This window comes from Amphiprion ocellaris, chromosome 6, assembly GCF_022539595.1.
Source record: "Amphiprion ocellaris isolate individual 3 ecotype Okinawa chromosome 6, ASM2253959v1, whole genome shotgun sequence".
Lineage (NCBI taxonomy): Eukaryota > Metazoa > Chordata > Actinopteri > Pomacentridae > Amphiprion > Amphiprion ocellaris.
This window is the reverse complement of record NC_072771.1, coordinates 23,533,979-23,544,866: the sequence shown is the minus strand read 5'-3', so window position 1 is coordinate 23,544,866 and position 10,888 is coordinate 23,533,979. Positions and strand designations below refer to the sequence as shown.

Below are 10,888 nucleotides of genomic sequence, written 5' to 3'. Positions count from 1 at the left end.
GGTTTTAAAATAATCTTAAAGTTTGCACCATTTCTGAATGTACCTCAACATTATGATTTTTATGTAGGTCTTATCTGTGGGCATATGATCAATTATAATGGTAACATTTGTCATATTAGTCGCACAAAACACTAACACTACAACTATTTCTGTTGTGGTGACCTGTTGTGTAGGACTAGATGTTGATTTGCCTTCTTGCACACGAGACACCTAAGACTCTGTGGGATGGTCAAGTGAATGAGGGCATCCTCTGGGTTATCAAGTGGGAGCCCTCCTTCATCGGTCTTTCGCTGATAGGCCCACGACACCTCCAGAGGGTTCAGTAGTGAATCCCAACGTCCCACCCTAGATGCTGTCTACTCACCTAAAGGCCCAGGTGGAGTCATTTCTCTTCATCCACAGCCACTGAATTCCCTTTTCAGCAGCTCTGGAGAGGTCCTTGATCACCTGCCGCTGGGTGAAGAGTCAAAGCAACAGACTGTTGATGTTAATAGGACAGTTTAGAAGCACAATCCATAAGAATCAAAAATAATTTAGCAAAGTCTTCATACATGTGGCAATGAACTATGCAATGTATTTTATCTTTCTCTACTCTTCACTGGATTGTATTGTAATCTATTCTATTCCGACATGGGTATTATCTAATGTCCTTAAACCATATTTTATTACCGTTCTTTCGCAAAAGTAGCAATACTACAGTGTTGAAATATTACTTAAGTCAAAATACACAAATATCATTATCAAAATGCACTTAAGGCACCAAAAGAATAAGTTCAATAAGCACACTTGCATGTTTCACAATAAAATGTATTATATTACTGAAATTTTGATGTTGATGTTATAATTACCAGATTAACATTTAAGGCAGCAAAGGTAGTTGAACTATTATATATAGTTTATTTGGTACTTATTTTCCTTTGGGCATAAAAAAAATTGCATGGTATATTATAATATTACATGATCGTTTGTTTTACTAACCTAAATTAAAGTTGTCAAATAGATAGTGGAGTAAAATGTACAATATTTGTAATTGTCTGATTAGAAACCAGTGGCCTCTATCGTATTTTACTTATTATCCATTTTATCTTGAGGTAAATAAAGCTGTCAAAGAGAACCTGTCTGTCAAGAACACATACGCTGTCAAGAACCTTTTTTATTTTATTTAAGTAGTCCATTTCCATAAGCTTGTTCCTATTCTGGGGACTGTATCGTATCCCTGGAAGGAACACAAATAAACAACCTGAGTAGTTCACCAGTTCTCCACACTGCCATGACATTTTATCTCACACAAAATACATTTTTTTATGCACAACTTTGTACACAAAGACCCTCCCTTGTATAGTTCATTCTCTAACTTTGAACCCCTTTCTTAACCATCCCAACTAAATGCTCAACCCCAACTCATGAGGCCTGAGGTCCTGGTCTTTCTAGAAGTTACCAGTCTCTTCTGTGGTCCTACAGTTGTCAGCCCCCTCCTCACTGTCTCCACACACACTCTCTTTAACCCCCCCTCTTGCTACATCAGGCATTTGCTGGTGACTTCTCAGCTGTCTGTGCCCTAAATAGACCTTATCAGGGTTAGACCATGTTTGAAGGGGTCCCTCTCGCATAATTTCCTGAGTCAAAAACAAGTATTTCCTTCATAAAGCCCTAAATAATTCAGCAACAGTCTAAGGATGTTTGCTGCAGCTTAAGTAGTCTTGATTTATAATCACTACCTATTTACTGCAAAGTTGTTCTTCAGGGTTTTTGAGTATTTTGGGAGGAACCCCCACATGTCATGGAGGCTCCACCTTTAGTCCTGTCCCACCTCATTGAGATCCACTATAAATATAAATTGAGGCGTTGGAGGGGGGAGGCTACATAAGTCAGAAAAAGTTTGTAACAAATACCAGGAATTGGAGGTCCACATTGTCTATGTAGGAAGAAAACAAAGAAGCAAAGAAGAAGATTGAACAGACACACAACCTAAAGGTACAGTAGAGCTTTCACAAAGACTGTTGTTTCTTCTGAGGGACAGTCAGTTGTACAGAGGCTACTTTGGAGGAATACACAGACTGTGGTTATCAGGGGAGCAGGAGACGGCGTCCATCATTTGGAAAAGCGGCATTTGTTGCGTGGCTCAGCCTGGGGTACGAGGCCATGGCCAAATAAGGCCTGAGGGGAGGCCATTTAAAGTTAGAGATAGCACATGTGTGGCCATTTGCTACAGGAAACTCAGGTCTGCTGGACAGTGATTAGCAGGAAGGGTGAGGATTAAAGAACATTTCTAATATTACAGTAGCTTTTGATAACTTTTTTAATAGTCACAGATTACTATTCTCCAGGGTGAATGGGAAAAACAGCTTCACACTGTACATCTGTATAGGTTTTGAACTGTTTCTGCACTTTCAATCCAGTACTCTTTACATGTTAAAATGATGAAAAGATTTGTTTTAAACATTGGCTTCCAGACGACTATTTATCTGACTGATATGTGTGACTGCAGTATGGCGGTTTGGTTGCTTTATTATAGTTAAACTTCTACATTTCACTGACTGATGACTCTGAAACTTGTGAAAAATTATTTGGCTGAGGAGTTGATAGTATTAGACATAAAAGTGATTAAACAATAGTGTTGACTGTAATGAAATGTCACATGATCTGTGGATTTTTCCATTTTCTGACAGATGGGAGACCCAGTCCAGTTAAAAGATGAGGGAAACAAACACTTTCAGGCAGGAGACATTGACAAGGCGATTGAGTGCTACACTAACGCCATCAAAGTGTGCAAAGACAAGAAGGTGCTGGCTGTCATTCACAGGAACAGATCTGCATGCTACCTAAAAAAGGTAAGCAGCTTGGCAACGCAGCATAGACACCAACCTAAATAGATTGTATTCGCAACTTCACTTTCACATCTAGACCTTATTTTAATGTTGTTTTTCCTTACAGGAAAACTATACCAATGCAGCATCTGATGCTTCTAAAGGTAGAATGACATAAAGAAATTTAAACAACCGTACAATACAGTCAGTAGCAGCACAGCCATGAAAACAAACTTTTTTCCCCTTTTAAATAGCAATTGATGTTGATGCATCAGACATAAAAGCCTTATACCGGCGCTGCCAAGCCTTGGAGAAACTTGGGAAATTGGACATGGCTTTCAAGGACGTGCAACGATGTGCGACGCTGGAACCCAAGAACAAGACTTTCCTGGAGACTCTCCGCAGGCTGGGAGCAGAGATCCAGGCCAAGGTCAGAATCAAGCATTTACACCCACACACAAAACTTCATATAGGACATTATAATCACTCACATATCACACTACATAATATAAGTGGTACGTGTTCAACAGAAGAAAAGAAGAAAAAATACAATATTTCCCTTTGAAATGTAGTAAAGTAGAAGTATAAAATATTAGAAAATGCAAGTAGTACTTCAGTATAAGTGCTTCTACCACAAATGCTTACATTAAGCCAAAAAATGATGAATGCAGTTGATATAATAGGGGTCTATTGGTGTCACTTGCAGTAGAGGTTTCATTTACACTGGCATTTTTTCTTTACAGCTCAAAACAACATTCTCCACAGATTCAAGGGTACAGAACATGTTTGAGATTCTCCTCGATGAAGAAATGGAAAAGGACAAGAGGGAAAAAGTGGGTATTTTCAGAAATTTAAGGCAAAAGTCAGGAATGAACCAGCTTCCTCTTGTTATTTGTCAGAATGTGGAAGAAAAGTTCACCTGTGGCTTTGACTTACTTCCTTCTTTACTGTCTAGGCTGCCAACAACTTGATTGTTTTGTCCAGAGAAGACGCTGGAGCCGAGAGAATCTTCCAGAATAACGGAGTACCTCTGCTACTCAACATGATAGAGACAGGCAAACCAGAGATGATCTTGGCTGCTATTCGTACTTTGTCAGGAATGTGCACAGGACACAAAGCTCGTGTAAGTCAAGATACTGGCAAAGAGAATGGCAACTCCAAAGTTCAAGGGCACTTTCAACATATGTATATATTATCTTCCAAACATAATGCACTTCCACCTACTGTAAATAAGCAAAATATGATTTATATAGCATTCTCCTCACAACATATATGCCTTTTTTATCTTCACAAAACAGGCCATGGCCATTGTTAACATGGTGGGTGTTGATAAGATGTGCAGCATCATGGCTATTGACAACGAAGAGATTGCACTGGCAACCTGCAACCTCTTCCAGTGCATCAATGACTCCCTCACTGGTGGGGATACAAGGGAATATGGGAAAGAAGCATCCTTGGTTTTAGGTGAGAGAGAATAATCTTTTGCAGTTAAAAAATGATTAGATAATGGACACATTTGATGTTCACTTCTTTTTCTATGGCCAAAATTGACTGAATAACACTTCCACTTTTGGTTTCAGCTATACCGTTGGATTTTTTCCATGGCTCTATGACCTGAGACACACAATCATTTATGTTATCTGCCTCTCCGCAGATGCATCTAAAGACCTGAAAACTATTCTTCTCTCGCTGCTGGAGATGGTTTCTAGCAGCAAGGTTTCTGGCCACGGCAGAGACCAGGCACTGAACCTCTTGAACAAGAATGTACCTCGAAAGGACAAGAAAGAGAAAAATAACTCTAGGACCCTCTTTACAATTGACCATGGTGAGCCAGACAGCTGCACCAGGTCGCTTGCGGCAACTTGTTTCTGCAACTCAGATTCCCTGACACGGTGATATTTATATTTGCACATTTGTGTTTGTTCTCCAGGTCTGAAGAAGATCCTTAAAGTTTGTGGTCAAGTTCCTGAACTTCCAGACCAGTTGCCTTTGACAGAGAACACACAGCTGATTGCCAGTGTGCTCCTCAACAAGCTTTATGACGACCTCACATGTGACCCAGAGAGAAACAACTTCAGGGACATTTGTGATGAATATATCAAGTATGTCCATAAAATTCCAAATTTGCATGTGTTTTATTAAAAGATTTATGAATGCATCGTCACCTAGTCAACATAATTTATGCAACTGCATATGATGTTTTTCTTTTGCTTATCATCCATTCATTCTCCACAGATCCAAAATTGACCCCAACAACATGGACAAAACCATTCATGCCATCAACACGATCTCAGGGCTGCTGCAGGGTCCTTTTGATGTTGGTAATGCCCTAGTTGGACGTCAAGGCATCATGGAGATGATGGTGGCCCTGTGTGGTTCCGAACGTGAGGTGGACCAGATGGTTGCTGTGGAAGCCCTGATTCATGCATCCTCAAAGATGAGCCGCGCCAGCTTCATTATTACTAATGGAGTGTCCCTGCTAAAAGACATCTACAAGAAGACCAAGAATGAGAAGATTAAAATACGTTCGCTGGTGGTGAGTGGATAAAGAAATGAGCAGAACTTCACTTACCACTGTTTGAAGCATGAAGGATGTACCAAATGTTGTGAGCAGTTACTGTTCCTACTGTTCAGCATATTACAAGAATAGCTGCATTGGAAAATTTCTAGATTTCATGTCTGTATCTACTAGAGTACATACTCATATCCATGTCCTCTCCAGGGTCTCTGTAAACTGGGTTCAGCTGGAGGTGATGATTACAGTTTGAGGCAGTTTGCTGAAGGCTCGACAGAGAAGCTGGCCAAGCAGTGCAGAAAGTGAGTATTTCACACATAGGCGGTGTTAAAAGAACTGTACTAAACTCAGCAGGTTAATATACTGTACATAATGATGGAAAAATTGTGATATAAGGGAAATGTGCAAAAATTATATTTGTAATAGTAAAAACTGTAACATTTCCTTCCTTAAAATTGGTATACAGAACCGGGACGTAATTGCTATCCTACTGCTTCAAATCATCACTGTGCACTCTGTAAAATGTTTAATTTTTCATTTCCACTAGATGGCTCTGTAATCCCCAGATTGACACCAAAACAAGAAAGTGGGCCATTGAGGGTCTTGCTTATCTGACAAATGATGCTGACGTCAAAGATGACTTTGTGGAGGATGAGCTTGCTATGAAAGCCATGTTTGAACTGGCTAAGGTATGGAAATAACAGAAAGAAAGATGCAGCATATCTGAATAGACATCAATACTAACCTCTGTCATTTCTTGTGTTTTCAGTCTAAGGACAAGACAATCTTATATGCAGTTGCTTGTATCCTGATTAACTGCACCAACTGCTATGATAAAAAGGAAATTATCCCTGAGCTGGTTCAACTAGCCAAGTTCTCAAAACAACATGTGCCTGAGCAACACCCCAAGGTATGAAAAAAAGAAGTAGAAAGCAACACTCAGACCACAATATCTGAATAGACGTGGATAAAGCAGGAAATGTTGCACAAATGCATACACTCACTGCATATAATTTGTCTTTTCTCAGGACAAAAAAGACTTTATAGAGAAGAGAGTGAAAAGGCTGCTGAAGGGTGGAGTCACGTCAGCTCTAGCTGTCATGGTCAAAGCAGACAGCTCCATCTTGACAGACCAGACCAAGGAGATGCTGGCAAGGTGGGAGGGCAAGGAATTCATAGTAAAATGATGACAAAGCATTCTGATATTAGTCATTTTATGATTTATCATGTCATGGCCTGGAGTTCTTGCACAGCCATCATGATGTATCATTGTTTGGGGGAAATTCCAGTGAGTTATATCATAACATGGCTGCAGCTTGGAGGACTGCGTGAAATGTGATTTGCAGTTCTTCCATTTCCATTATCATACAGTGCATATTTATGAGACCTTTAAATGACATGAATTTATTTCTAAAAGTTTCACTGCAGAGGAGGGGAAATGCAAGCTGGAACACCAATTAATACATCTACTTTCTTGTGCATTTCCTGTCAAATGTCAACAATACCCAGGAATATATGATTGTGAAACCTGGTTTCTGTTTTTATCTTCAGAGTTTTTCTGGCATTGTCAGAGGATCCCAAAGATCGTGGTACTATTGTTGCCCAAGGAGGGGGAAAGGTGAGAGATAGTTTTAGTATTTTGTGTATTCATAATTTTATGACACTTACTGAAGTTCCAATGAAACATGAAATTTTCACACATCCCTCAAGTAAACAGAAAAAAAAGTCCAAACAGAATGTTTCTGGACTGCTATCACCGTGACACATCATGTTGCAACCTGCAGTATCCACATTGTTGTTCTTTACTGTTATTTTAACTGTGTCTTTTCTGGCTCTGCCTTCAGGCTTTGATACCACTCGCTCTGGAAGGGACTGATGTAGGAAAGGTGAAAGCCAGCCATGCCCTTGCCAAGATAGCAGCTATTTCCAATCCAGAAATTGCCTTTCCTGGTGAACGGGTAAGACACTCAGGTGGCAGTTGCCACTCTGTTTGCTTTTGGCAGTTTCACCTGTCAGGAATGTACATTTGCTGAAGCATCACATTCTTCTGGCTTCACGTTGCTTTCACTTTTGGCACTGTTTTCCTTTGTCTCTATTTTTCTCTAGTTACTATAATGATTAATTCCCTTGTTTTCACTCTGTATCTCTGCTGCTCTCCTATTTTACTTCATAGTAGTTTTTAAAATTCATTGCTCTTGTCACTTCTGTCTTTTTTGACAGGTGTACGAGGTTGTGCGACCACTAGTTAACCTCCTTCACACAGACAGAGAAGGAATGCAGAACTTTGAAGCTCTGAGAGGCCTCACCAACTTGGCTGGTTACAGTGAAAAACTAAGGTGACAGCCATCACCATCACATGATAAACATAGTCACAGCAATGCATAGTACCTCAAGTGGTTATTGTGGTTTCCTCATCTTAACCTTCATCTGTTTTGCAGAGTCAAGATTGTGAAAGAGAAGGCTTTGCCAGAGATTGAAAACTACATGTTTGAAGAGCACGACCAGATTAGACAGGCTGCAACAGAATGCATGTGCAACCTTGTGACCTGCAAAGAGGTGAGGACAGATAAAAACATCTCATAATGATGGGTGACTCATTCTGAACAGGTTTTCCAGCACAACAACTAAAAGCTAACTCCGCGTGTTTCAGGTCCAAGATCGATACCTGGAGGATGGCAATGATAAGCTGAAGCTGCTGGTGCTGCTATGTGGTGAAGATGATGAAAGTCTTCAAATAGCTGCAGCTGGAGCTCTGGCTATGATCACCGCCTCTCAGAAGAAGCTGTGCACAAAACTGACCCGGGTGGTACGTAGTATTCAGCTGTGTCTGTTTTAAAAAAGGTCCAAAAACCTTTTCAAAGAGTGTTTTTCATGGAAATAACTGCAAGACCCTGATCACATCTTGCAAAGTGGGGATTTCTGTATCATTATTCTTTTAAAAAAAAAAAAAAAAAAAAAAGTTTCCAGTTTTGAACATGTAGTGCAGAATTAAACCTATATTACACTTGCCATTCATTTACCAGGAAGTGGGAAGGGCTGTGTAAAAGACAGGAGGGACTTTTCGACCTAGAGAAAGGAACGGTGTAGTTACATCTAAGGCATATCGTGGCAGGAGGGGATTACCTTAATGAAAAAAAAACTAAACATGTAGCTTTGACAGAGAGAGATTAGTTTGAGGTTAAATTCAGAGGGTGACTTTATAAAGTTTACATCTTACTCCACATGCAAATGCAACAGGAGTTGGATAACATGAATAGCACAATATGACTTTGTAAAACTCATACTAGCCTCTGAAACACTTGATTCCACTGTAGCCCACTGCATTACACATCCTGAAATTATTTAATTTGCAATACCTGCAAGATTACATAACCAGTACAGTATTAATCATTAGTATTTAACCAACAGAAGGAACTTTTGTGACATGTGGGAGGACGCCATTCACATCTGTGGTCTTAATTACATTACAGCTATGAAAAAAGAGTGTGACTGACTGAGTGACTGGTCTCTCCCAACAGACAACCCAGTGGCTGGAGATCCTGCAGAGGTTATGCCTCCATGTCAACCCGAGGATCCAGCACCGCGGTCTTGTGATTGTCTACAACATGCTCAACTCAGATGACAGTGAGCTGGCCAAGAAGCTGATTGAGAGTGAGATGCTGGAAATCCTCACAGTGATTGGCAAGGCGGAGGACAATCCCAAGAGGCAGGATCCCATTGATACAGCACGCACATGTCTGGTCAAAGCTATGGATCTTGGCCTGATCAAACCCTTTTCCAGCCCATCTTAAAAGACTGTCAACAAGCCGAACAACAACAATGGACTACCTTCCTTTATTTTCTCTGTTAAATAGAGACTTTCCCTCTAAATTTCTTTTTCCATATCAGAGATATTCAAGAATTCAACAAACTGGCTCCAGATCATGAAATATAATCCCTCGCAATATAGATCAGTGTTTTGTTTTTTTTGTTGTTGTTTTTTTAAATATAGTTGTTGTTTTGGGCAATATAGTAAGTATATATGGTGGATTTCCTGCCGTGAGACATTTCTTCTCAGATGGAATTGAGGACATGTATTATTTCTCTTTGTACTGAGGTCACTGATCCAAATATACCCTTGAAATACCACTTTACATTTCAGTATCTACCTGTCCATCCATCTGTCCGCTCATCTATCTATCTATCTATCTATCTATCTATCTATCTATCTATCTATCTATCTATCTATCTATCTATCTATCTATCTATCTATCTATCATCTATCTATCTATCTATCTATCTATCTATCTATCTATCTATCTATCAAAGATGACACACAACTGAAAACCCCTCTCCGTCTGTCTACTCCATCTTGTGATAATATGAAATAAAACTGCCCAGCTTGCGATATTTAAAAAGAAAGTAATGTGATTCAGCAATTCGGTGACTAAACAATTGGTCATTACAACATTTCCACTGAGTAACTGTGACTAAATGAAGATGCCTAAGACAGCAATATCTTAAACCATTGACCTACTCCAATCCTAATCATAACCTCTTGTCAGAGCCTTGTCTAGCTCACTAGATGTAGATTGCAGTATAAGCTGCCACTAATCATGCATGTCATGTGGCTTTCTATTCTGCTTCTGCTATGTCTGTTTTAGCAGAATCTCCTTCACTACAGGAAACAACAATTGCAACCTCTACGATAGCAATCTACCATACTTGAGACTTCAAAACTGTAGTGCACAAACCACTGCCATGACCATCTTTTATCTCCGGTCAGTGATTGATACTGAAGACAACTCTTACTGAAAAGAAACAGTCACATTGTCAGAATATAAATCTGAATATTGTGATTGTAAAACTTAAGTTATATAACTTAAATAAAAGGGGATGGCAAATTAATGGTCACACAATGAGCAAAGATATAAGTTTTTTAAACTGGAAGCTGTAATAATTTAATGAAAAAACACATTTTCTAGTGCAGTTTTTTCATGCAGTAGCCTATGACTGCATATCTTAGAAGTGTTTCTATGTTGGAGTGTTCTGGTTTTTTTTGTTTGTTTGTTTGTTTTTAGCTCTGGTTTGGTTTAATGCCATATTGTCTAACAAGAGCTGACTGTTGAGGCTCCAGAATGATTTGGAACATGAGTCATAAATACTGTTTGATACAACATGAGGGACAGTAACGGCAGCCATCCAAATGGAGATCATAAGGAACTGAAAATATCTGCTGACGTTTAGAGCAAATGTGAAAGAGCAGAGTTTTTTCTCAAATATATATTTTCTCTCTCTTATGTACTTAACTGAATTACTATTTCATATAAATAAAATTTCTTTGTCATCAAATATACCTTGTATGGTAGGTGGGTTTTGTTGTTATGATGTTTGAAGATAGGAGTTTAACAATGAAGAAACAAGCTCACGTAGTGTCCTCCTGAGGCGTGTTTGTTTTGGTCCACAGTAATGCCTCTGCAAGGCGTGCTGCACCACGTGTGTCTACATGGGAGTCGACCCGGAAGCGTGCGTCATTTTGTCAGTGGAAGATAAGGATTTCTGGAGCGACGAATAAATGGCATTGTGG

At 39.5% G+C, this 10,888-nt stretch overlaps 1 protein-coding gene across 2 annotated transcripts; it reads left to right on the top strand.

The window, feature by feature from the left end:
• The first annotated feature begins 1,818 nt into the window (after positions 1-1,818).
• On the top strand, positions 1,819-10,657 carry unc45b (unc-45 myosin chaperone B). Of its 2 annotated transcripts, none has more exons than XM_023281489.3 (20): positions 1,819-1,974; positions 2,670-2,831; positions 2,935-2,971; positions 3,062-3,237; positions 3,551-3,640; positions 3,763-3,930; positions 4,106-4,271; positions 4,462-4,632; positions 4,738-4,909; positions 5,043-5,343; positions 5,530-5,624; positions 5,870-6,011; positions 6,092-6,232; positions 6,351-6,478; positions 6,874-6,940; positions 7,167-7,280; positions 7,543-7,658; positions 7,761-7,878; positions 7,973-8,128; positions 8,841-10,657. In XM_023281489.3, exons 2-20 carry the CDS (start codon positions 2,670-2,672, stop codon positions 9,111-9,113), a joined length of 2,793 nt encoding a protein of 930 aa, XP_023137257.1. In that variant the 5' UTR covers positions 1,819-1,974; the 3' UTR covers positions 9,114-10,657. The 2 variants fall into 2 exon arrangements, with proteins under 2 accessions (XP_023137257.1, XP_035809357.1); XM_035953464.2 differs by lacking the exon at positions 1,819-1,974 and adding an exon at positions 2,113-2,249.
• The last annotated feature ends 231 nt before the right edge of the window (positions 10,658-10,888 follow it).